Below are 27,779 nucleotides of genomic sequence, written 5' to 3' on the forward strand. Positions count from 1 at the left end.
TTTCTTATGTTTCTATCTTGGTGAAGGGAGCCCCTTCTGTCTTACATAACACAAAGAGCTTTATATTAGACCTTACTACCGGGTTTGTTAATGTCTAAGAAAGATTATTTTAAAAATTTGTGTTGAAAATAGGAGTTCACTTATATTGTCGTATCTTTATTTGTCAAGGTAAGCTTTGATTAACAGCAGTAAGCTCATATAGTAACAAACAACAGTTACTGATAGTTAGTCTAGTCATATTCCTGTTATTGAATAAATATTTGAAATGTGAAATGCACTTCAAAACTCAAGCTCTTCCTATATCTCTGCTCACCAATCCTGCAGTTCTCGTTTCTCCTTGCATACAAGTTCTTCCTTTGGTTTCTCTGGTGGTGGATTTAGGAGTGAATTATTTACAGCATAGTCTGCAGTTGTATTTCTCACTGTGTCAAAAACTTCCTATTTGCAGATAGTGAAGAACAAACACTATGACATGCATGTTGAAGTCACAACATTAAACCAAGAAAATAACAAGACTTTTGGTAATGAAGAGAGAATGTTTCAGGGATACAAAACTTCCGAAGGGTTTAGGAAAGAAGACTTTGCAAAGATGAGCTCTTTCTTAGGAGAAGAGGCTTTGAGAACTGTTGATGATGCTACTCAGCTGGAATATTTTACAGAGGAATACGATGCTATTAAATTTCAAGGTCTCCGACATGATGTTACTGCCAGGCAGTTGACTGAAGTTAAACTTTTAGATAGGTTCACTGTTGAGCAGCTCATTTCAGGGCAGAAAACTATTGATGAGGTTCAGAAAGGTCTTGAAAAATATTTAAATAAACCTACAGCTATAGCCGGGCTGTACCTTGAATCCAGCAAAGAGATACTCTCTTTTGCTGTAGCAGCAAAGAGAAAAATCATCGGAAAAGCACTAGCCTTAGCATTTTTAGAGGCCCAAGCAGCTACTGGTTTCATTATTGACCCCACAACAGGTCAGAAATTCTCTGTTGATGATTCAGTTGTTAGAGGGCTTACAGATAGTGAGTTCAAGAGTAGACTGCTTGAGGCAGAGAAAGCTGTTTTGGGTTATTGCTGTTCTGGGAAAGTGCTGTCTGTATTTCAGGCTGTGGAAGCTCAACTTTTAGAAAGACAAAAAGGTAAAAATATCCTTGAGGCTCAAATTGCTTGTGGGGGGGTTATTGATCCTGTAAGAAGTGTTCGTGTACCTCCAGAAGCTGCCGTGCAGCTTGGCTTGCTTAATAACACAATTTTAAAATTTTTGCATGAACCTTCAAGTAATGCAAAATGTTTCCACAATCCAAATAACAGGAAAGCTATGTACTACTGTGATTTGCTGAAAATGTGTTTGTTCAGTGTAAGCAGTAAATGCTTTCTGCTTCCAGTTGGTGAAAGGAAAATAAGCAGCCCATCAGCAGAGAAAAGTCATAAAACTTCAGTAGTAAACACTCACACAGGAACTGAAATGACTTCGTATGAGGCTTATAAAAAAAATTATATTGATAAAGCTACATATCTTGAGCTTTCAAAGCAGGAATTCGATTGGAAGGAGTCTACATGTTTTGACTCTGATGGAAATTCTTTTCTTTTGCTTACAGACCTCAAAACGGGTGTACAGTTTAATATTGAGGAGACCTTAAATCAGGGCAGAATTGACAGAGCATTAGTCAACAAATATAAGGAGGGCCTCATCACAATTAATGAGTTTGGTGATATTTTAGTTAGCAGTTCACAGCCGAGTAAAGATTTAAACAGTCCTATTGCAGGGTTCTGGCTTTCTGAAACCAATGAAAGAATTCCAGTCTTAAAAGCCTCACGGAAAAATTTGGTAGACAGAGTTACTGCCCTCCGATGTCTTGAAGCTCAGGTTAGTACAGGAGGTGTAATTGACCCATATACTGGGAAAAAGTACAGTGTTTCAGAAGCTTTGCAGAGAGAGTTAATTGATGATGGCTGTGCCAAGCAAATTCAGCAGTGTGAGCTGATCTTTACTGGGATCATTCATCCTGTAAGGAACACTGTTATGTCAGCTGTTGAAGCTGTGCATTTAAGTGCCATAGACAAAGAAATGGGTGTGCGCTGCCTGGAGTATCAGTACTTGACCGGTGGCTTGATAGATCCCAAATCTCATTCCAGATTAACAATGGAAGATGCAATTAAGAATGGTATTGTTGATGCTATCACAGCTACAAAGATGAAGGATGAAAAATTGCACAATAAAGTTTTAACATGCCCCAAGACTAGGAAGAAGATAACCTACAAAGAAGCTTTAGATAGAGCTGTTTTTGATTGCCACACTGGGCTGCGGTTGTTAGAAGCAGCTCAGCCCATGAAAACAGGAATTTCCAGTCTTTACTATAATTCATAGTGGACAAAACATGTTAGTACTCATTTTGGGCTCTGCTTTAAAACCTCTTAAAGTTAAGGAAAATATCTGTGATGGCCTTTATGGAAAATCATAAGTGGTGTTTTCTAGCATTAATTAGTTCCTGTAAAATTAATTGTTATGAACAACTAATTAGCATAAACCACCAAATCTGGAATTAGATGTTACTTATTGCAAAACTGAAATTTATAGATAGACAGATTCATAATTTCAAAATGCAATTTGTGTGTTCAGTCTTTACCTGAAGGCCTTGTCTGTCATTACCTTACGTGTAGGTAGCGTAAGTGAGAAATTTCACTGGGGTTGGTGAAGTTAATATTAGTCCAGAGTGGGTAGATTGATGTGAGACAAGAACCATACTCTTATGTTAAAGATTGAAAGGGATTGCCCATTTTGTGAGTCAACAGAGTGTAGTATTTCATGTGACCTGTTACTTAAAATTACAAATTAAATTAAAACTTAAACTAAAATTACAAATCAGTCTGCAGATACCATTTGTTTTACAAGAGTGGCAATAAAATGTACAAGGATTAAATTTGCAGTGCACTCAGCACACATGCATCAATACTTTTTCTCACAGCGGTAGTTCATTAATTTTAATGGGCTGCTTACACCAAAAAGTTGTGTTTCCTGTCTTGAGGTTTTCCTTTATTTCATGTTATTTTTTTTCTATAGAATTGTCTTCTGCCCTAATAGACAAATGAATTAAAATTACAAATCAAATTTTTTAAAAATCTATTGAAATAAAATGTTTTCATTTTTACTTACGGTACATGGAAGGGCTTAAGCAGGTTTTCTCAGTTTTGATAAATGCCCACCTAACAGATTGTACTTACATGAAAAGGAGTATGTTTTCCTCTGCAGAAAAAGATTAAGTGTCTCAGTATTTTACTTTTATTTTTTCTTGTTTCTGTAGACATAAAAGCAATGTATTCTTCCTAATTGTAATTTGGTAATCCATGTGCATAATGTGCAAAACACTGTTATACTATACTGGTTGTACATAGTCTTATCTGAGGGTAATGCAAAGGCAGCAATTCAAAGTTGCTTTATAGGCAAATGCATTTTAGATTTTATCTGCTGAGTAATGGCTGGGAAGTGATGCTTTTTCCTGCTATCAGTCATTTATAATGATTGTATGTGTGTATGAATAAGCACCTTTATCATAATTAAAAATCACTTGAAGTATTATTTTTGTTAATGTTTATAATTATGTGACATTTTTGTTTCTACATCAAAGTGTCATAGTAATGCATGTGGTGGTAAATAAAAAAGAAATAATTTTATGTTTATGTGGTGATAATAATGACACTGTGAATGAATTGTGTTTCTACAGACATTAATGTTACATATTTCAACAATTTACATTTACATGTTTCTTTACAATTCATGGCACTCATCAGAAATCAATGGAAGAGGAAAAGAAGGAACATGTTGAGAAAGCTGGGGATTTGCTGAAATGGGTGTCAAACCTCAGCAAGACACTCAGCAAAGAAGAAGGAGAAAAGGCTGAAAAGACAGATTTACCTAAGCAGCAGGTACACAGATGTCTTTTGATAAAGCACCACTTCCTCTTTTTAAGTTTTTGCATGGATTAAAATGCCAAAATAATCCATAAATACTTTTTTCCCCCTCTACAAGTCACCATCCACATTCTCCTCATAAGTTCATAAGTTCACATTTGGTTGTGAGTAGACAGTTGGTTAAATATACATCAATGTTTAGGAACACAAACATGTTACTCAAGAAGAAGCTCCCACTGCTTTTTACAGACCTAGCATGTGACGTATTCTGACACTGCATAATGTCAGTGTAGAGAAACTGGACCCTGCACACCATGTCTCAGCCTTTGTAGAGGGAGAGTGCATCCTGTCAGGATGGCATTTTGGGCACCAGGAAGGAGAAGGTTGGTAGGAGTGGCCTGAGGGCTAAGTTTCTACTTATTTGGTTTTGAAAAGTTATTTTGAGGGGTCCTCTTAAGGGATAGTGAAATCTGCTGTCCTAGGAAGTACAGCAGATGTTGACTGAGGCCTCTTTGTTATCACAGTAGTCCACAGGCTGTTGAAGTGGCCCATCTAGATGCCTTTGTATTTAACAGGACATTGTCACTGTGTACAGTTGTAACTCTGACCATAAATGTCCATCTGTGAAGTTTCCTGTAGTTTCTAGGACCTCCTCTGCTGGGCTTGCCCCATGAAATAGCTTAGTTACACCTAAAAAGGTTTTGATAGGTAAAGGCTTACCTGCACACTGAGCAGCAGAGGGACAGAGCAGTGTCTTGTCTGCATCCCTCAGTACAGTGTTGGATATGTTGTCATGCAAACATGATTTTGGCCCTCTTGGCATCCTGTTCCTAAGTTTTTATTTTGGTGATGAATTCTGGTGCCAGAGCCACTGGACCAGCATGTGCATAAGTCCAGCTTGCTGTTGGGAAGGTTGGCAGTCCTGATGACCACTTTTCTGGAATGTAGCTTGTTTAGAGAGGACTAGTGCTAGCTCTGAGTCTGTCCCTGTATCTACAGGAGGAAGTAAGCTTGTACTGGTTTGAAGATACTGATTGGTAAATTGCTAGTAGTTAAAATCAGGATTTACAAAGCATTCAGTGGTGATCCTCTTCTGCCCTTGTTAATGACTACACTGCAAACCTTTATCAGTGTTGGACCAGCACTCAGCTCCTTAGGACATCTCAGCTTACCACAGCAGCTGTGGCTGTCATCACCTCTGTCTGGCCTGAGCCTCCAGTGAGTAACCTGTGAGTTGGCTGTCTTGGCTTCCTGTGGGCCTTCGCTTCCCTTGTGAAATGGCCTGGCGAGGTAGCTGCACCTTTCAGAGGTGCCTGGGTTTGTGTCTCCACTGGTTAGCAATGATGCCTTGACAAGTTCTGTAGAAACATGTAGAAACTGGTGATTTCTTAGCTAAGGTCAGCTGAAATGCATTTCACACAGGATTGGGGTTGCTGTGGGGTGTAGCCAGGTACTGGGCAGAGAAGCTGATGCCAGTAGTGACAGGTGCACACAGCAGCCACAGCGACACTGGTTCCCTGAGTAAAGTAGGTCTTGTGACCCCATCTGCTGCTTCAGCCTGCTCACTTCATCTTGCATAGTGCATACAGAGGTTCTCTTGGTTCCTGTGCAAGCAGTACAAGTGATGAGATTGTGGCTTGCTGGTGGTGGTTGCAAAGGGAGACTTTTTGGGCCTTTTGATATGATGCATACAAGGACAGATAGGTTGTGTCCAGACCCAGGTGAATGAAGGGCCCAAGCACCTTGTTCGAGACTTAACTCCTATGTTGAAAATATCTCCAGCTTGCAGAACCCTCTTTTGATCATTTGCCTTTATCCAAAATGAGTGCTTTTCTTTGAAGAGACTGCAGGGAGTTTCTTAGAAAAGTTAGAAGATGAAATTCCCACAAGTTCCTCTACCAGAACAAGTCCTTAGGGGGGATGACACAGAACTGATAGCGTGGAGAATATTAATAATTAATTTCCCAGGTGTCTCATATTGCATTTGTCCCTGTTATTGAATTTCATGAAGGCTTCTGATATGTTTTTTCAAAAATTTGTTACCTCTCATTTTGGTGAGCAACTTCTTAAACGTGATTGTCGTACACAACCGTTATAAAGCTGCTGTAACTGCCAACTATAATAAGCGATTTTAAATGATTGGTTAATTTTCCATTTAATAACATTTTGAAATATTCTATTTGTTTTGCCCAATAGTTTTCTAAAAAGAACTTGCTTAATTGAAAGGTATATCACAATGACTTACTCATATGTAAATTATACAATTCCGATAAATAATACTGCTCTACGGTTAGCCAGTATTTTTTAAAAAATCAAGCTGTTATATTATTGAGATTAGTCAATATACAGCTACAAATAAGGTTTTGTTTGTTTGTTTTTGATTTTAATGTACGTTATTAAGTCTTGAACACAGGTTATTTATTTTTCAGATTTCCCTTCATGAAATGTCAACCAAGAAAGAACAAATAGCTGAAGCTCTGCAGACTACTCAGTCATTTTTAGCTAAGCACAGTGACAAGTATGCTATTTTTTATTTTTCAAATAATGTAAATTAATTGAATCAATACATATTGTTTGCTTAAAAAGAAATCATATCCTTATATTTCGAATTGCATTTCTGTACATTTTGGGGTTTTTGTCTTCCCTTTTGGTGAAGCTTGATGCAATTTTATTTATTTTCAAGAATTTGACTTGGTTTGTATACCTCTGGTCATCTTAAAAATATTAGCTATTTATATTTTCATCTGAAATCAAAATAATTAACACATTTTTAGTAAATGAGACTTGACCCACCTGTCACAAGATTGTTTCATCTGCGTCTGAACGCATACGGTTTAAGTTACTAAGTAGCTGAGATACCTCATGACTCCTTGGTAGTTGTTACCTTCTTGACTGGTAATCAGTAAACAAAGCCCCATGCAAAGGTTAAATGCTACTTTTCCTGAATAACTGCATCAGATTGTAGCTTTCTTGAACATCTTTGTAATTAAGCTGTATCTTTTCCAGACTACTTGTACCAATTTCTGCTCCCCATTTTTAAGTAAAGGTAGGCAGATCACTCCCAACAAGTTACAAATTACTTTTTTTTTTTTTTTTTTTTCTTCATAATAGAATGACAGAGGAAGAGAGACATGAAATGGAAAAGCAAGTTAGATCCCTCCAGGAAAGCTACAGCTTGTTATCCAACGAAGCTTTGAAGCAGCTGCAGGAAGCACATTTGGGAGATGAAAAAACGGAAGGAAAGGTACAAGATTCAAACTTAGATTTCAGTTTCTCTTGAGATTTACTGCATGGTTTTCAAACCACACATGATCAGCAAAAGAAGAAGCTGCAATTAACAGTGTGTGGAAGGAACCTGATATTTAATTGACTGAAGGTGTTGTGTATTTGCTATGAAATACTCTATGTGTGTCCTTACCTGTTCACATGAGCATTCTATTCATCAGACTTCTTTTGTGAAAAGTCTTAATAATGTGTGCCTTGCATGAAGAAAGATAAATCATTCATCTCTTAACTCTTCTCTTAAAAGACATTCTGTGACTGCTGGATAAGTCTGTGTTTCTGCTGCAAAAATGACACCATAAAATAATATGTTAATCTCTCCCATATATCACTCAGAAATATCCTAGAAATTTTCTACTTTCAGGTTTTCTTAAAATTTTTCTGGGTATGAAAATGGGAGGATGTAATATAATTAGCTCTGAGACACTGTGAATATATTTGTTAATGGATATTAGTCAAATATGGAGCAAGTATTCTCATATACATATAGAGGCAGAGTCTGTGTAATGAGTTCAGATAATGTTGCCAAACTGACTTCATGCTTTCCATGCAACTAAATGCAATATTTGGTGCTAGAGTATCTGATTCCATATTGCTGAGTGTTTATACAGAAATGCTGTATGCTGTAAACATGAATAGCATGGTTGTGTTGAATCACATACTGTTTCCAAATATTCTAACCTTTCACAGACATTTTAGCATGAAAATATGCCTTTCAGGTATATGTTCTATTTGCCCTCTCTGCAATCATTTCTTCTATTGTCTTTCACTAACCCTATTTATGTATGCAGAGCATAGGTTTTCAATTCACAGATGCATGTTGGTTTTAAATCTTTTATCACATCGTGTGCTGTTGAATGACTGACATAGATCACTTGCGCATTTGAGCTGCTAACATTCACCACATTCCTCCAGGCCTGGTAAGTATGTGTTTTTATGCTTCTCATGCATTCAAAATCAAAAGAAAATTTTAAGCATACAGTCCAAAAATGATGATAGCTTTTCTTTTATATTCTCTTTTAGGTGAACAAAGTCATTGCTGGTGTCATTGACCAAACAACTGGAGAAGTCCTTTCAGTCTTTCAGTCTATTTTAAGAGGTTTTCTTGACTATGACACTGGAATTAGATTGCTTGAGAATCAGCTAATTCTTTTTGGAATAATCTCTCCAGAATTAGGAGTGTGTTATGATTTGGAAGAAGCTAAAGCCCGTGCCTTAATTGATGAGCAGATTCTATTGCAGCTGCAAGAATTAAGTAATGCAAAGAAGCTTATGTCAGAATCAACATTAGCAAATATTCCAGTTGTTTCAGCTTTAGAACAAGGTCTGATTTCAGAAACTCTGGCTGTTAAAATTCTTGAGAATCAGCTTTCAAGTGGGTATTTGATTTTGCCATCTACTGGAGAAAAGCTGTCTTTGCAGAATGCTTTCCAAAGAAATCTCATTTCTCCAACATTATATTCAAAACTCCTGGAAAGACAAGATACGTGTAAAGTTCTCATAGACCCCAACTGTGCTGAGAAAATTTCCCTTGAACAGATGGTTCATAGAAGCATAATACATGAAGCAACAGGGTTAAGACTCTTACCTGTGAAACCACAAGACAAAGGGAGAATTGTGTTCAAATGTGGAAGGAAGTTAACGATTTTGAGGGCAGCCCATGAAGGGCTTATTGACAAGGAAACAATGTTCAGGCTCCTGGGTGCTCAGTTAATGTCTGGAGGTATCATTGACCCTGACTCAGGGAAACGAATGACTGTGGAAGAGGCCATGAGACAAGGGATGATAGATCAGGATACTGCTGGTGGGATCCTCACACATCAGGTTCAGACTGGTGGAATCCTTTGTCAAAATTCAGGACAACGCTTGACTGTTGATGAAGCTGTGCAATGCAACTTAATATCATCCACCAGTGCTCTGCTGGTATTAGAAGCACAGAGAGGCTTTGTGGGACTAATTTGGCCTCACACTGGTGAAATATTCCCCGTATCAACCTCTTTGCACCAAGATATGATTACAAATGAGCTGGCATTCAAAATACTGAATGATAGAAAGAAAATAGCTGCACTTTACATTCCAGAAACTTGTGAAATAATCAGTCTTGACAAGGCTGCAGAATCAGGGATAATAGACAGTAATACTGTATCTGTTTTGACCAATGTGACTTTACCAGATAAAATGCCCAATGTAGAAGAATTAAAGTCCCCTTGTAAAAATGTTGCTAAATGGTTATCAACTTACGAATTTCTGCCATCTGTATTTCCTGACTGCGAGGGGGAACCTGAGGATTCTGGCACAGAAGACCCCGTATGTCATAATCTAGATCAAACTAAGAAACTATTCCTGTCTTACCTGATGGTAAATAGTTATATGGATGCAAACACTGGACAGAGACTTTTGTTATATGATGGACAACTGGAGGAAGTCATCAGTATGTTGCTGGAAGGTGATAGTGCTGGGTACAATGCTGGTGTGTCAGAAATGGGGTATAGTAACAAATATGTAAGCTCAAAAGGAATTCACCTAAAGTCAGCAGACAGTGTCCAGAGTGATCTTTCAGGTGCTGAGAATTCTTGTAATAACAGGAAATGTAATCAATTTGATGATTTTGGGAATTATGTGTCTTCACAAGACCTCCATGTGTGTAGGCCAGATGTTTGCAATACTCTTGGTACCGAACAATCAGAATATACACAGGAGACGCTGTTAACTATCCCTGCAGAACTCAGAAATGTAGTAAGCAGCACTCAAAATCCCATGAAGAGAAATGAACTCAGAGGTTTTTTTGAGGTTTCTGAGTGGACAGAGCTCTGTAAGCATAACAGTCCACAGACGAATTCAGGAAACATTGAAGGATATCTTCCAAATGACTCAAATTTATCGCAAGCAGCAAAAGAAGAGATTTGTGTGGGAGACCATCTGGATAATGAAAACATGAATGATAAAACATTACAAAGCTCCATGTGCGTGAATGATTTGTCAGATAACAAAACATGGAGGGAGCTAGAAAGGTGCATGGAATATGGGCCTCACATATTTCAAGCTGAAGGTAGCAGAACAGTACTGGATAACAATAAGAAAGATAATTTTCAAAGAAGTCTTGGTTCATCCTTCAGTGCAGACACTGAACATAGACTTCCAGAAGAATTGGTTAGTCAGTGTGATGTCACACTAAAGTTTGAAGACAATAGATACGGTGCTCAACTTCTACAGGACTACGTAGGTCCATCCCTAGAGGATTGTCTTTATATCCATGGAAGGCCATCCCTGGAGGATTGTGCTGATTTTCAGAATAAATTGTGTCTAGAAGACAGCATACACATTCACCACAGGCTTTCATTGGGTGATGATACTGTTATAAACGATGGACCACCTCTGGGGGACAGTAACAGTACAGCACAAAGGCTGACGGTAGAAGAAAGTGATCTTATATTCCACAAGTTACTGCCATGTGACAGTAGTTCTGACTCATCAATAGAGGGGGATGATGGCATCCCACAGCTTGAGAGTAACTGCTTGCAGCATGAATGTGGTCAGGTAGCTTCTGAAGAGGACAGCTCTCAGTTGGATGATGGTGATGATGATGCCTATGAAACACCTCAGGGAGATGATGATGACAGCGATGTCTACGATACTCCACAAATGGATGATGATGGTGATGATGATGGTGATGATGATGATGATGGTGATTCCTCTGACACTTCTCAAGGTGATGAAGGGTTTGATACCTTGAAGTTGGGAGATGATGATACACCAGAGCCAGAATTGGCTGGAAGATCAGTTCCATTAGGTTTTCTGGAGGAGAGAGGTGGTCGAATAACCGTAAGAGAAGAGACCAACTATTTTCAAGAACTTGGAGCTAATGCTGGAGGGAATGTTCATGTAAATGTGAAAGGGCAACCTGAGAGCATAATGATAGCTTTTGCAAATGCCAAAACTATGGAAAAAATCCTAGAGGAAAGGGAAAGAACAGGGAGTTTTGGAGAGAAGGAGCAAGAGTTACCACTTATTGGTGAGAGTGAGGGAAGAAAGGAAGGAGGCATGAGCTGTTTAAGGAATATGTATGAAGCAGATGTACAGGATAGGAATGAGGAATTTGAAATGAAAGCAGAAGGTGACCCATGTGAGGAGGAATCTGAAGGTACACAGGAGGGGGAAGATTATGAGGAGGATTATTATAGTTATGATGACTCTGACACTGATTCTGACAGTGAAGATGAAATGGATATTTTTTATTCACATCATCAATGTATAAGTAAAGGTGACCAGCTGTTAATTTCTGTAGAAGGTGTAGAAAGGAGCAATGAAATCAATCAGAATATTGATGACTGCTGCTATTCTTTAGGCCACAAGACAGGATATACTTTGCAATTCCAATCAAACCATGAAAATGAAAAACTATCCTCAGTAATGTGTGAATCAATGTCAAATATTTCTGAAGAAAGATGTGTTGGTCTTTCATGTAGCAGTGAAGAAGACAGGCAGCAGGAAACAGAAGATGAGTATGGGACTTGTGTCAAAAGTGAACACATGCCACGAGATACTACTGAGCCTATTCAGCCTGAAAATACCTTTGACAATAAATGGATGTCCACTAAGAGTGAAGAGAATAATAAAACACAGTTTAGGGTTCCAGGTTCTCAGCTTATTGATGGTACTGTGAAATCTGACATCAGTGTGACAGCTTATCTACAGCAAGCTTCTGATGATGACCACAATACCTGGACAAATTTGCTTCTCTCAGAATGCTTCACTGATAGTGTGAATAAAGACAGCAATACCATGCGAATGTTAGACTCAAATCATGGACAAAGACAGAGAGAGGGACTACTTGCAGAGGAAAAAGTATTAAATTACACGGAACAACTAAAGGAAAGTTCGTCCCAAATGGACAATAAATTCCTTACAGATACCCCTTATGTTAGTGATAATAGTTCACTTAGGGACCCAATACATCCAGTGACAAGTTGGAAGCATGGTCAAATAGAAGGAGGTTCTGAAATCCTTACAGAAAGTAAAAATAGAGTAAATATTATGGAGGAATGTGATGTCATGGAGCTAGATAATAGTCCCATTCAGATGGAAAACCTTGGGGAAATATTTGATGCAACAGTAATTAAAGCTGCTAGAGAAACTCCTGTTGCAAGTAAAGAAAATGTTGATCAAGCTTTTCTTGACATTCAAGGTGCAAGATCAGATGAATTTAAGAGAGATGTTAATATTTCTGCTTCTTTAAAACAACATGCAACGTGCATAAAGGAAGGTGGCCATTTGCAACTCAGTAAAACTGAATTCTGTTTTGAGGACATGGAAAGAGGGGAAAAGGATATACAGAATGAAAAGGATTTTCTTCTAAATACAGAAGAAATTGATTCAAGTGAATTTAACACTTACTCTTTTCCCCCACCTGATACAGTGAAACCAAAGGAGATTAGCATAACTAAAGAAACAGGGAGACATAACTGTCAAAATACTGACAATATTCTTAAAGACATTCCAGAAAACAAAAGCAGCAACGATAGTGAAATTTCCCCCACAAAACCAGATGCTTTAGGAAATATTGAGGATGCCCAAGAATTAGGGGATGGAAGTGAGGTGCTACCTACTGGGAGACATACCCATACCACTGATGTTTCTTGTGCAATTCTGAGTAGCATAGGGACTAAGTTGAGTTACTGTGCCCAGAATGAACATGAGATGCTGAAACATACAAAGGGAGAAAATGTCATGGTCAGTGAGACTTCCTCTGTTGGAAATGGTTTCAAAAAACAAATGTCCATGGAGTCCTTGCAAAAAGAAATGGGACCCTGCAAAGATTTTCAAGTAAAGGAAGGCATTTCACAATCAGCTGATGTGTCTGACACACTAATGGAAGACCTACAGAATTTACAAAGGAAATTGAAAATGGGACATGTTTACTGCAAGCAGGAGGGTGAACCCCTAAGTTACTCTGATACCAGAACTTTAATGCAAAATTTACTTAAAATGGTTCGAAGCACCCAGCTTGCGAGTGAAATATCCGCTGGGTCAAATCTGAAGCAAATAAGCAATGCTGTTAGAACTGCATTAATGGTCACCACACTGTGTACAGAACCCAAGGACAGTGACGCTCCTTCACTGCTTTGGCCTGATTGCAGAAGTCCTGATCTTCTTCATGATATTCTGAAGCAGGAATCCTGCAAGCAAAAGACAGCTGATCCAGATGAAAGGAAGAGTGAAACGGACATGAAAGCTCCTGTTCCCAAGCTGGCAACCACTGAACTTCTGGAAATTTTTCAAATCTTGCTTGGAGATGAAAGTACGAGTAAGTTAGAGGAGATGATAAATGGTTTGCTTATGAGCTCACAGGTTGCTGGTACCACCACAGAGCATGAGGGTAAAGGCAAAGGAGATGGGCTTTATTCTCTTGCCTCAACAGAACAATCAGAGCTTGGATCAGAAACTAATGAAGAGAAAACATTGGCAGATAACACAACCACTACTTGGAAGAGTGATCAGGAGCACAGGAAGACAGAAAGCCTGTCCAAAGGCTCGACTGAGCCTGTTTTGAAAACAAAAGAAGCAGTTGTGGGAGACACCCCCACTAGCATGGTAAGTAACAAGAATATGTGCTCAGTGTCCTGTGTTAATGGAATTGCGTGGATCTTTCTGAGTGCTGGAGAGAACAACTGAACTGGAAAACAGTTGAAAAATTAGATTATAAATTTAAAATAAATCATAATAAACCCAAGGACTTTTATTGCTTATTTTCAAGTCAGTTTGGAAAAATATTTTCTTATTTTTAAAACTCATTTTCAGTTTGATGGAGTACAGCAATGTTTAAAGTTAACAGAGAAAATGCAAGAACATTTGGCAGTTCTTCAAGATATGAAAAACCACCTAGATAAACAGCAGCCTATTAGTAACAGCCTGGAAATACTAAAAGCTGAACTGGAACAGCTAGAGGTAAGTAAAGTGTTATTTATGCTTGTATTTCAGTGATGGGTGCTAGAAATAGCCCTTAGGTTTAAAAAGAGAGATTTAAAATGTATTTAATGCAATTCCGATTTTAACATTTTCCTAGTAACAATGCATTTTTTGTATATTCTCTTTGCAGATGTTTGAGTCAGGACTGGCTACTTTTGTAATTATCCTAAAAAAGGACATGAAGTTGGCAGAAGAATTCTTAGAGTCTTGTAACAGGGATATTCCAGAAGAGAAACTTAAAGAGCTAAAGATAAGCTATGACTCTTTGCAGGAAGCATTTTTGGTGGTCTGTGATAGATCTTCAAAACGAGCAAAACAAATAGTCTGTGCTGTTGACTTGGAAATGGTATGTTTTTACATTGATCTTCTTTAAGGTAATTGGGCTAAAATGAAGGAATTTGGCTTTTCTTTATTTTATCTTAGTATAAAGATACATGCATGGTTCAAATTAGTACAGTAGAAAATGTGACTAGACTCCAGGAGTATAAATAAACATACAACTTCCCTTTCTAGTCTAAGCTTGCAGGATTACACCAGCAACTTTTAAACCAACTGCAGAGATTTTCAGACTGGATCACAGAGAACAATAAAATCATGAATGACTTCACTATTAATACTAATGATATAGAAGAGATGAAAAAGAGTTTACAGCAATTTAAAGTAAGTGATCTTTATGGCAGCTATTGATGCTTCTGGCAAAAGTTGCTCCTCGTTATTAATTATTAGCTAGGGTTTTTTTTACTCTTTCTCAATAACCTCTATTACCTAAAGAGATGACTAGAAGTAATTACTTAAGAAGATAACCATTTGATAATCCAGTAATAAAATCTTGTTGATTTGCTTTTTCACTTGCAAAAAAAGTTTCATAGAGCTAGGATTACTGAGAAAGCTATTGGTTCTACTTACATTTGTTGCAATAAATCTGAGCCTTTTAGAAATCTAATTTACAGTACAGATATTTCAGTGATTAAAATTGGATTTTTATGCATTGGGTTCAGAATCTTTTGTTTTCCAATTCAATTATATGTGAGAACACAAGATGGGAAAACATAAAAAGGTATCTTCATTACGCACTCCATAAAATGAGTAATGAGAAACAAAGCAGATCAAATTTTTAGTAAAGTTCATATACTTCTATATGTACGAATAATAAAAATTATTTTATTTGTTTTAACGTGCTTAAATAGATTTCCAGAGAATTGGTGTATGGTCATAGGGGGCTCCACAGTATGTAGGTGTTAGCAGAATTTGCCACGTAAAAATGGTGACATTGTTGCTGTGGAGTTAGGAATAGGAATGATTTCAAGTATATATTTTAAAATTTCTGGATCTTCAGACCTAGAACCTAGAAATGTTACATCTAACCTGCCATAAATCTGTTAGAGTTGAAGGTCAGTCAGTTTTCAAACATCCATGAGAGAGCAAAGAAATAGAGATGTACAAGATCACATTTTTTATTACTTGGACACAAGCTATCCTGAGGCAAACCGTGCCCAAGTTCTAATGTCATACCTGAATGTCTCAGTATGATTCTGAGTTTCCATTTTCCGTGGCTAAATTGTCTACCAAAAGCATTTTGGAACAGGGGCTAAGAAGAGAAGGTAGGGATACTTATGGTTTATTTGTACTCAATTTTTCTTTGTTGCTAGTAATTCCCTTCACTTTATTTACAGAACAGTGCTGCAGAGCTCAGCTGTCAAAAAATGCAACTGGAGTCCACTGCATTTGATGTTCAGTTCTTCATTTCTGAACATGCTGAAGATCTTTCTCCTAATCAGAGCAAACAGCTGCTGAGGCTCTTAAACACCACCCAGAAATCTTTTCAGGAAGCACAGGAAGCAATAACTTCTCAAGTGGAAAGTTTAGAGACTCAGTTACAGGCAGTCCAAGAACTGGGTGATCAGAAGGTTTGCCTTTCTGTGTAAATGTGTGCTGAACGGTTCTCTCTATGGACGAGGAATTTTAATACCAGCATGCAATATTGAGTGTATTTCTATCTTTTCCCTTTTTACTACAGATACATTTGTAGTTCTTAAAAGATGATATTGATGAAATTTAGTGAATTATAATTTTTGTCTCAGTATACTCACAGAAACAGCATATTAAATTAAGAACAGACACAGGTCTACTCTTTCTAGCAATGAGAGAAATTCACTTGAGGTGTCTCACAAGTGTTGTTTCTTCAGCAGCTATATCAGTAATTGATCCGAGCTATATTGATCATTGAATTTGCTACTGCATCACTGCATAACACTTTGGTCTTGCTGGAGATTTTCTTTCCCTTTTATTTGCCAGGTCATCTGCTTATGTGATCTTTTGTCTAGATCTTCATAGTCCAAGAACCAGATTTCTTAAAATCCGTGTACCATGGATTGTTTTGACTGAGACGGTTTAGAGGGACAAGCACATGAGTAAATCAGCCAAGATACTTGCAGTTCTAGGCGTGGGCACTGGGAAAGCTGTGAGTCACGTTGGGCCAGTTACTTCCTCAGCTGGCACGGCTGCAGCTGGCAAGTGTAAGCAGCCTTTATAGAGTCAAAAGAGGCTGGTAAGATGCTGCAGCTTAATAGCACCTCCTCTTCTCTGAAAGCAGCACTGTTAGGAGTCAGAATCACCATCTCTGCCCCTGGTTTATGTGTAATTAAAAGTGCTTTAGTATTCTGAAGACTTTGTATTATTTTGCCATTCCAAGAACATTTCTTTCTACTATATTTTGTGAAAGAAGCATAAAATTGAGTATAGGAAAGGCACGGATAAGCTTTCTAGGACTTTGTAACAATAATAAGCTTGCATGTTTTGTTCTCTACTGCTTAAAAAGTCCACAGTTTCTATTCAGGTAACATGTTCTGCATACCAAAAAGAGCTAACTCACATTCACAACTAACCTCTGTTTTGATGTCCTTTTTTTCAGAATTAATAGTGTTTACCACAGGTTTCAGGTGGTTAAGAGACTGGATTTTCACTCCTGTTGTTTGGAGATTTCATCCTTCACATATGTGCATGGCCAGACTTCTATTGGGCAATTCCATCAAACATGGTCTCTTTTACTTACAACATATTTGAGGTTTATCCATAACTTCTGTATGTCCATCTTGCTCTTTGTACCACTGCTATCATGTTTACAGCATACTTTTAAAGTTATTGCTTTGCAATATTGATGTTCAAAGATTTCGGATATTTATTAGAGTGTTGGTTCCTGAAGTGAGGATTTTTTGTCTTACTGTCCAATTGTACTTGGCTCTAATATAGGATGTGGCTGAGCGGCAGCAGGAATGCAAAGAGAAACTGCAGGAAATCTGTGATTTGCTTACACAGACTGAAAATCGACTCATCGGGCAGCGACAGTCTCTTGTTATTGGAGACAGCAAGGCTGAGCTGGAGCAATACCAGACCAAACAGGAGGTATGCACAATTCCAGTCAGGGAAGTTAAAGAAGGCTGAGTGCAGAGGAGAGTGACTTGACTCTTTTGTGGAGTAACAAGGCTTGTCATGTAAGAGGAGAATAAAATAGATTTGTTTGACCTACCGAAAGCAAAGGCTTACTGACATGCATTTAAACTGCTGCCTGTGAATATACTCCAGTACGTGCAGGTGAGAGAAGAAAAACTTCCAACTGAGGAGACACCAGAATAGGGAGTATGTGCTAAATATTTCAAGAAGCACTCCTGAAGAAGGCATGAATTTTGTTAATATATTAGCTTAAGGTTGTTCCTGTTGAATGTGATAAAATCACATATGTTTATTATCCTAAAATAATTTAGCCAGCTTTTTAACTGGTATCAGGAAGTGTTTATTCCTGTTCAGAGTAGTTTGAAAATTTTTGCTTTAATGTTTTCTCTTGCCTGAGGCTTTCCATTGCTTCTCTCTTGTTTTGTTTTGAATTCTCGTTCTTTTTAGTGTTTCTTGCATTCTGGTGTTCTCATGTAGCAAACCCTTTTCAATTTGCTTGCTTTCCTTGCTCTTCAGCTGTATCCAGTCATCTATAAGCTTTTACTCTGTCCTGATAGATATTAAGTTTATGATAGTTAAAGGACTGAAGGATTTGGTACTCCTTCACAGAATCACAGAATCACTAGGTTGGAAGAGACCTCCAAGATCATCGAGTCCAACCTATGCCCTCACACCTCAACTAGATCATGGCATCAAGTGCCACATCCAGTCTTTATTTAAACACATCCAGGGATGGTGATTCCACCACCTCCCCAGGCAGAATATTCCAGCACTTTATCACTCTTTCCGTGAAAAACATTTTCCTAATATCCAACCTATGCTTCCCTTGACACAGCCTGAGACTGTGTCAGCTGCTGCCTGGAGAAAGAGACCAACCTCCAGCTGACCACAGCCACCCTTCAGGAAGTTGTAGGGAGTGATAAGGTCACCTCTGAGTCTCCTTTTCTCCAGGCTGAACAACCCCAGCTCCCTCAGTCATTCCTCACAGGGTTTGTGCTCCAAGCCCCTCACAGCCTCGTTGCCTCCTCTGGACACACTCAAGCATCTCAACGTCCTTCCTAAACTGAGGGGCCCAGAACTGGACACAGCACTCAAGGTGTGGCCTCACCAGTGCCGAGTACAGGGGAAGAATGACCTCACTGCTCCTGCTGGCCACACCATTCCTGATCCAGGCCAGGATGCCATTGGCCCTCTTGGCCACCTGAGCACACTGCTGGCTCATGTTCAGCTGCTGGCACCAGCACCCCCAGGTGCCTTTCCTCCTGGGCACTGTCCAGCCACACCGTCCCCAGCCTGTAACGCTGCAGGGGGTTATTGTGGCCAAAGCGCAGGACTCGGCACTTGGACTTATTAAACCTCATCCTATTGGACTCTGCCCATCCATTCAACTGGTCCAGATCTCTCTGCAGAGCCCTCCGACCTTCCAACAGATTGACACATGCTCCCAGCTTAGTGTCATCTGCAAATTTACTAATGAAAGATTCAATACCCTCATCCAGATCATCAGTAAAAATATTGAACAGCACTGGCCCCAGCACAGACCCCTGAGGGACACCACTGGTGCCTGGCCCCAGCTGGATGCAGCACCGTTCACCACCACTCTCTGGGCCCGGCCATCCAGCCAGTTCCTAACCCAGCACAGAGTGCTCCTGTCCAAGCCACGGGCTGCCAGCTTATCCAGGAGTGTGCTGTGGGAGACAGTGTCAAAGGCTTTGCTGAAGTCCAAATAGACAACATCCACAGCCCTTCCTGCCTCCCCCAGGGGGGTCACCTGGTCATAAAAGGAGATCAGGTTGGTCAAACATGACCTACCCCTCCTAAACCCATGCTGGCTGGGCCTGAGACCCTGGCCATCCTGTAAAATGTGTGTGATGACACTCAGTACAAACTGTTCCATTATTTTCCATTATTCTTCCTCCTCCTTGCACTAGTTTACTATACTGTAGAGCTCCAACTCTCTGTAAAAGGAGAAATTTCCTTATTCGTCTTGCCTTGCTTTACTTACCCCTAAAGCAATGCATCTAGTTTGTCAAAGTGGTTCTTCGAGTCAGTCAGTCATACAGACACCCATGGGGTAGACTTTAATATTTCTCACCTGTCTTAAGGATTTATGGCCTAAATGGGGTACTCGTGGGGAGTGAAGAACCGATACAGCAGGTGCCTCTTTTTTTTTCCCCATCAGCGGTTTGTGACTGCTTAGCAGACTAGTTGTTATTTTCTGACTGATTTCTTGAAATTGCCATTCAAAAACTGTGCCTTAGGAGGGAATGGGGGTTAAAACCAGTCTTTTTTAGATCAAGTCAGAGCTTTCATTCTCAGTGCACAGTTTGAAAGGGAGCACAGAGATCTTGGTCAAAGGAGAAGCTTTTCTTGATACAGGGTCCCCAGGAAAATCTTTCTAACGCACTTGCTGAAATGTTAAAATGAGCTGCAGTTTTAGCTGCTATATTCTACAATTTCTGCAAAGTCTATAGTCTAGAATGAGGATCAAATGTTCTGTCTTGCATCTCTGAGATTGTTGCACTGCATAAAATGGTGAAAAATGTCATTGTTTCAGTAACTGGGGGAATGTATTCAACAGTGTAATTTCAATTAAAGCTCCTCTCAGATATTTGGGAGGCTGACTAGGAAGACTGTATGATTGATTACAATATAAGAAAAAGAAATCTTGTATGCTAAGAAAAAATGAATGCCATTTCTGACCTGAACAAACCCAAGAAATAGAGGAAAACTTTCACCCCAGGAAGGATGATTACTGTTTTCTGACTTTTATTCAGTCAGGCTATTTTCAGCAGCTTTCTGTTCAGATAGTAATGGACCAGAATTCTTCAGTCACTTTACTAACTGACTGCATTGTAGCATATTTACTTAAGTCTTGATTAAAAAAAAAAAAAAAGAAAAAAAAAAGAAGTATGTTCTGCATATATGGAAACACAATATTTGTTAAACAAAGGTGGAAAAGTGCCCTCAGTCTGAATGGGACTATAAGCAAACAGATTTGTGATTTAAAAAAATTATAAAAGACAAATTGAGCTGCAACCACATTGTCAGATGTTGATGCCTTTGATTTTAATAATTGTCTGCAATTTAGTAATGTATCATGTGCAGCTGGGAGGGACCAGTGTGGTGCTTACCCCTAGAAGAGAGAGTTCCAATAAAGTTAATTGGACAGATCTCATGAATAATTTACTTATTTCAATTTGCTTTCTGTTTTTATCAAAAGGAGATACAAAAAGACATGAGAACAAGTGCCCAGACACTGGCAGAGATTGTGAAAAATACTGAAACCTTCTTGAAAGAGAATGGAGAAAAGTTGTCACAAGAAGACAAGACTATTCTGGAACAGAAACTAAATGAAGCTAAGACAAAGTGTTTGCTCCTTAGCCAGAAGGCAGAAGAGTCCAAGAAAGAACTGGATAAAGCTATGACAACAGCAATTAAGCAAGAAACAGAAAAGGTTTTTAGGCAACTGTTTCATACTTTTACTCAAACCTTTTTCATGTCTTATAGTATTAGTCGTTCAGCTTATTGTTATGTGGTGGGTTGACCTTGTCTGAATGCCAAAAAACCATTCCATCACTTTCTTCTTCAGCTGGACAGGGGAGAGAATATTTAATGAAAGGCTTGTGGGTTGAGGTAAGGGCAGGGAGACATCACTCACAGTTGCTGTCATGGGCAGAACAGGCTTGACTTGGGGAAATTAATTTATTACCAATTGAATCAGAATAGGATAACAATAAATAAAAACTAAATCTTAAAGATACCTTCCCTCCACCTCTCCCTTGTTCCTGAACCCAGCTCTGGGGTTCTCTCCCTCATTCCCACCACTGGTGCCAGGGGGATAGGGAATGTGGGTTGTGGTCAGTTCATCACATATTGTCTGTGCCGCTCCCTCCTCCTCAAGGGGACGACTCCTCACACTCTCCCTGTGCTCCAGTGTGGGGTCCTTCCCACAGGAGACTGTCCTTCATTAACTTCTCCAATGTGAGTCCTTCCCAGTGGCTCCAGTGTGGTCCTTTCCATGGGGTGCAGTCCTTCAGACTATGTTCTAGTATGTGGAATGACCCCATGGGGTCACAACTTGTGCCACAAGCCTGCTCGAGTGTGGGCTTTCCACGGGGTCACAGCTTCCTTTGGTCAGCCATATGCTCTGGAGTGGGGTCTTCCTGGGAGTGCAGGTGGATCTCTGCATCCCCTGGCCCTCCTTGGGCTGCAGGGACACAGCTGCCTCACCATGGGCTGCAGGGGAATCTCAGCTCCAACACCTGGAGCACCTCCTGCCCCTCCTTCTGCACTGACTTACAAATCCTCACCCCTCTCTTCAGGCTGTTGTTTTTCATGCTTTTTTTTTTACCCTTTTACTATGTGATCCCAGAGTTGCTACCACCACTGCTGATGGGCTTGGCCTTAGCGAGTGGTGGTGCCATCTTGGAGCTGGTTGGCATTGGGGCTGTTGGACATGGAGGAAGCTTCTGGCAGCTTCTCAGAGAAGCCACACCTGAAGCCCCCACCCCCATTCCAAAACCTGGCCAAGCAAACCTAGTACATATTGATAAACTGTGGCAAGGTTAATATCATATCTCATTTGGGTAACCAACTAAACTGTTGGTTTATTCTCTTATAAAATAAACAGCAACCTCTATATTAATCAACTTTTTTCTTTGATGTTAATATATTTTAAATAGCTTGTTTGGATATTTATTTGATGTTTTGTGATCTTTAAAGAAGATTGCTAGATTGAAACTGTGAAATTTCAATGTAGGTTGCCGCCATAGAACAGTTGGAAGAAAGTAAAAATACAATAGAAAATCTTCTGGATTGGTTATCAAATGTGGATAAAGAAGCGGAGCATGGACGGAAATTTAAGCAAGTGATAGAACAGAATGGAACACACTTTGAAGAAGGAGATGTGAAAGTTTTGGAAGGAGAGGAGGATGATGTCAATGGTAATCTGCTGGAAATGCAGCAAGACATTGAAACTCGGGTGGATGGACTTGTAAAAAGCATAGATGATAATCTGAACCAGCAGTATCAGAAAGTCAAGGTATTATTACTGGGTTTATTCAATATTTAGGTGTATCACTCCTTATTCAACATTAATGAACTCAATCTCATCCTGTCTGTTGTAGCCTTTGGAGCAAGCACTAGGGGGATAATACACAGTGGTAGGAATTCCAGTAGTTAGAATATATTTCACATTTGTCACTTTTTAGCTCTAACTGTAGTAGTTTCCTGCAAAACAATAGAAAGGACAGATTCTGCAAGGTAAATTTAAAGAACCTTTGTGGTGAGTATTATTTTTTGTAGTGAGAAATTGATGCAGGTAAATAAAATGCAGAAAGTAGCAAGATAAATTTGTACTCTTTATGTGACTTTTTCAAAAATCTTTGTGATACACAGATGATTTATCCCCTTTTAAACCCCTCTGAATACTGATTGCAAACTGCTGCTAGTAATAGTTTACTGAAATTATAGTTTTCATTTCCTACAACTTTAACACAATGGCAAAGCAGTGTTTGAAGGCTTCAGAAGAGTGAGTTGCATAAAATTACAGTGCAGCATTTAAAAAATTGATTTTCCTGGTAAGTTGGAAGCATTTAAAATAATAAGAGTTCAGTTTTATGGTGTTTGCTGAATTACAGCTGCGAAACCAAGAACCTTCAGGTGTGAGTGGATTGACACCTTAAAGAAAATTATTATGCTTGTAGCTGATAGTATTTTGGATTTCCTTTTTTTATTTTAAAAACCCATAAACCAAAACCAGAAAAGCAACCTAAACAAATATTGGGTTTTGTGTACATGATATTTTTACTATTTTTACTTCTACTTTTTTGACAATTCATTTCTGCACCTTGTGTCTACAGAATATTTGGCCACTATACTCATGGAATAAAAACACACTATTTATTTAACATAGCTATTTTTTATAGGAGACCTTCAGGAATGATTAATTTTTTTGAAGAATATATTTGAAATATGTTTTTCATTTGGAATATAGTACTAGTCCCTGGACTTAAATATTTTTGTGGGATTGAAAAATTTGCATGCATAGATTGTGTCTTGATTTTTTTAATGTCAATTGGACCTGTTTTATAACTAAATATATTTGATAAGAGTCATGGCTCTGGATTTTGAAAAATGAAATTTCAAAACCCAAGTAATAATTTCTGTTCACTGAGTGTAAGAAGAAAGTATCTGTGCTATGTTTGATGCTTTTACTCCTTTAGGTCTGCTTGTCTGTAATGGTAGCTACAATATAAGTAAAGGGACATTGAAAGTTTTGATTTGGAAAGTTGCCTACCTTTGAATGTTTATTTGTTAAATCCCATTTTGAGACAGAGAATTTGGAAAATTTTGATTACACTAAGTACACTACCATAAATGCTAAGTAATAAGCAAATTTTTTTTGTTGTTTTTTGTTTTTTCTTAGAAAAAGGTTAAAGAGATTGATAATGTCTGTCTCTTTTAAAGGGTTGTATTTTGGAAGTACAGGGGAAAGTGTGTGATATATACATCCAGGTATTGCTGAACTGTAATGATACTTAAATATTTCCATATGGCTTGTGCTTCTGGCAAAAATTACCACTGAATGTTTTGTAAAATTTTTTTAACTGCACAGAAATATGATGACCAAGAGTCACACTTTCACTTAAATTACTGAAAAAAATGGGATTTATAATAAAACATATGAAAATTAGAAAACCATTTTATAATTTTGGTCTTTGTTTTACATGTCCTTTTCTAAGGAACCATGTGAGAAGATGCTGGTTGTAATTTATTCTTTTATTTGTAGGTGCAACATGAAAAAATTATTTCACAGCAGCAGGCTATCATTGTAGCAACTCAGTCTGCTCAGACACTGCTTGAGAAACAAGGGCACTACCTTACCCCTGAAGAGAAAGACAAGATGCAAAGGAACATGAAGGAGCTGAAGGCTCAGTATGAGACTGCTTTGGCTGAATCAGAGCGAAAAATGAAATTGACCCATTCTCTAAGGGAAGAATTGGAGAAATTTGATGCAGACTACAGTGAATTTGAAATGTGGCTGCAGCAGGCAGAACAAGAACTTGACAATTTGGAGGCAGGCACTTCTGACTTCAGTGGTATTATGGTCAAACTGAAAAGGCAGAAGAGTTTTTCAGAAGATGTTATATCTCACAAAGGTGATTTACGCTATATTACAATTTCTGGACAAAGAGTTTTGGATGCTGCGAGGTCATGTAGCAAAAGAGATGGCGTGAAGGTTGACAAAGATGGTATTGATACTTCGGCTACATATGCCGAAGTGCAAAATAAACTGGATAAAGCTTCAGATCGTTTCAAATCTCTCTATACTAAGGTAAGTTTTATTTATACTGAATAGGATTGACTGCTGTGATTGATTTAGCAATTTTTGTAGACAGGAGCTAGTTGATGAAATAAGCACCATGAGAAGTTGTAAATTCTTTGTTTCTCAAAGTTAGATAACAGAACAAGATGCTTTTCTAGGAGATCTACTTTAGTCAGGTGTCAGACTATTAATGGTCTAAATGGGTGATACTTTCTACTTTGTGTTATAAGGAAGAAATGAGACCAGAGTTCTTTCTTTATTGTTCTTTCCAGCCTTAAACAGCCTCTGAGACTGTGGCAGCTCAGAATGCCTTGAGTAATGTTTTGGGATGGAAAGAAATTGTAATACTTTCAGATGTATAATGTTACTTTATATTACTTGCAATATTTCCTGCAGCTGCTTATTTACTTGGCTCCTTACTAATAAAATGAGCAAAAAAAGAGAGTATGCCAAAAATAGTAGGTAAAGTTTTGACTTTAATTTGTATCCTGAAACAGTTTATCCCAAAGTGACCTTTGTTGCCAGCACTAGGCATGAACCAGCAAGAACTTAGTGCTTTGAGGACAGCAATTATTTTCCATTGCTCTGCCAAGTAAACATTTTATCCTTAACTGTATCTGCTTAGTGTCTAACTAATGAGTAATTAGCAGTGCAAAATCCTCCATGTACCTTTAAAGAGGCAAGATAATCTAGCTCTTTGAGAACCTGTGCCAGGTTCACATATGGAATCTGCCTGATTGAACTAGACAAACATCACCAACTAGGCTCACATGCCAACTTTCCAGCTGTTTTCAAAAAAACCAAATGTTGTTCAATACTGATAATATTCCAGAACTGTAAACTTTTGAGATAATTAATTGGACCATTGAAGAGAGAGCTGCTGTCAGTAGCCTTTGAGTGTCCTATTTCATATTTTTCTAAGATCATAGGGTCTAACTCCTTAGTAGAGCTTCAATGTCCACTGGTACAGTGTTGGTCTGCCACAGTGGCCATCCTTGTCTGGAAATTTTTATCTCTTTAAGGTTTTCATGCTCAGAAATGTAAATTCTATAAAGACATGTATTTGATTGCATGGTTAAAAATGCAGTGTAAGACTTGTTTTCTCCATTTGTCTAGACAGCTGTTCATTTACAGATGCACATTTCTCTTTTTCTGCTTAACTGGTATGAACAGGGAAGTGAAATTGACAAATCTATTGGCATGTTATATTTCCTCCAGCTGGTTTTCTGAATTACTTTGAGTGTGAATGTAAAGATTTCACAGCAAAACTTTTCAGAGAGCTTGTTTTTATGCACATAAAAATCCCATGACAGCAGCTTGATTTGTCAATTTTCCAGATTCTATCCTTTCCATATATACATTTAGCAGGGTTATAATAAACATACTTAAAATATTTGACAATAAATATGCAGAACAAAGTAGACCTTTTGTGTCTTGAAGGACAGAATTCTAAAAGGTGAGGTTGTTCACAATTAGTGAGATTTCCCAAGTTGTAAATGAATTGATAGTAACCTTTTTTGCCTTTTGTAGAAGTTTCTTGCTTTAATAAATGCTGAGATTATTTTTACTTTCATATATATGTATTTACACATGTGTGAGACATGACTTTATATGTTGAAGGAATCCTTAAGTCAGTTCTTGGTTAACTGGTTATATAAATAAGCATGTTCTATGTCTGCCCACCAGATGGAGACCAAGTACCATTTGTAAATATTAAAATACAGTATCTGGAAGATTCAGACTATAAATATTTAATGTAACTGTTTATAAATATTATGACTTGATACAATCATATTTTGCTTGTGAAACTATCTCCAGAAAGTCTGAAAGGGTTTCACTGACTTTTTTTATGTGACAATTCACTGTAAACACTTTGGGGCACGCTAACATATAGGACTAATAGGATCTTATTCACATGACATTTTTAAGTGAATAAAACAAAGCATATATACAATACTGAACCATATCACTTCTGATTCACCATGCAGGTATGGTAGTTATGGAAATAGTACTCCACTGTTCGTATTTTAATGAGCATACATATCTCTCCTGATTTTTTTAAAAAAATTTCTAGCTTCCAGTGGCTTTCTACATTTCTACTTTCCACCCGCTTTCTACATTTTTGATGCCAGAGTTCTGATAAAGAATCTTTATATACATTAGTCAAAAATTATTCCTGAAGTTTTTCCTACTCTAATACAGCAAGTAAGATTCCAGTTTCCCACCTGCATCAGTGATTTAATCCTAAGTCACCTTTAGGAGCACAAACAGGTAATACCTGCATAGCCTGTCCACAGCTGTCATGTCGAAATGACGACAGGAAAAAATGATGCAGTATTACAGGAAGGAATGTACAACTTTGAGATTGGTACGAAATGCAGCACATAGTTTAATGCCTGCGTATTTGCTTGTTTCTTTTTTACTATTTAGTGTAGCATCCTTGGAAATAACCTTAAAGACCTGGTGGATAAATACCAGCATTATGAAGATGCCTCATCTGGACTTTTGTCAGGTCTCCAGACCTCTGAAATAGCTGTGAACAAACAACTATCAGAGCCAATTGCAGTGGATCCCAAAAATCTCCAAAGACAACTTGAAGAAACTAAGGTGAAAAGCTTTAAAATGCAGCAGGACTCTTGTCCTAAAAGGAACTGTTCTTTGTCTGAACAACAGAATGATCTGATATAATCCAGGTGGCTGCAGGCCAAATTCTTGCCTTGCATGTGCGCATACAGCTTCTATGGTTCTAAAATTTGGCTGTCCAGAGCAATAGCTGAAAAGCACTGGGTGAGAAAAATGGGGTACCAATGCCATTAGCAATGGTGAAAGCAAGATGTGTTTTCTG

The 27,779-nt window shown here is 38.3% G+C and overlaps 1 protein-coding gene across 15 annotated transcripts in view; it reads left to right on the plus strand.

Annotated features, from left to right (window-relative positions):
• DST (dystonin) overlaps nucleotides 1-27,779 on the plus strand; it is a 297,150-nt gene that overhangs the window by 174,103 nt on the left and 95,268 nt on the right. For 8 of the 15 annotated variants that reach the window (XM_058420090.1, XM_040059991.2, XM_040059992.2 and 5 more), the window contains 13 exons: nucleotides 3,787-3,921; nucleotides 6,336-6,424; nucleotides 7,018-7,150; nucleotides 8,212-13,779; nucleotides 13,987-14,133; nucleotides 14,285-14,500; nucleotides 14,668-14,814; nucleotides 15,828-16,061; nucleotides 17,404-17,556; nucleotides 20,828-21,061; nucleotides 22,367-22,648; nucleotides 24,398-24,943; nucleotides 27,365-27,541. In XM_058420090.1, the coding sequence (XP_058276073.1) occupies nucleotides 3,787-3,921; nucleotides 6,336-6,424; nucleotides 7,018-7,150; nucleotides 8,212-13,779; nucleotides 13,987-14,133; nucleotides 14,285-14,500; nucleotides 14,668-14,814; nucleotides 15,828-16,061; nucleotides 17,404-17,556; nucleotides 20,828-21,061; nucleotides 22,367-22,648; nucleotides 24,398-24,943; nucleotides 27,365-27,541 (8,061 nt within the window). The remainder of the gene's footprint in view (nucleotides 1-3,786; nucleotides 3,922-6,335; nucleotides 6,425-7,017; nucleotides 7,151-8,211; nucleotides 13,780-13,986; nucleotides 14,134-14,284; nucleotides 14,501-14,667; nucleotides 14,815-15,827; nucleotides 16,062-17,403; nucleotides 17,557-20,827; nucleotides 21,062-22,366; nucleotides 22,649-24,397; nucleotides 24,944-27,364; nucleotides 27,542-27,779) is intronic. The other 7 variants (XM_040059996.2, XM_040059997.2, XM_040059998.2 and 4 more) reach the window with 1 other exon arrangement.

Source organism: Hirundo rustica, chromosome 3 (assembly GCF_015227805.2).
Source record: "Hirundo rustica isolate bHirRus1 chromosome 3, bHirRus1.pri.v3, whole genome shotgun sequence".
NCBI classification, from domain to species: Eukaryota; Metazoa; Chordata; class Aves; order Passeriformes; family Hirundinidae; genus Hirundo; species Hirundo rustica.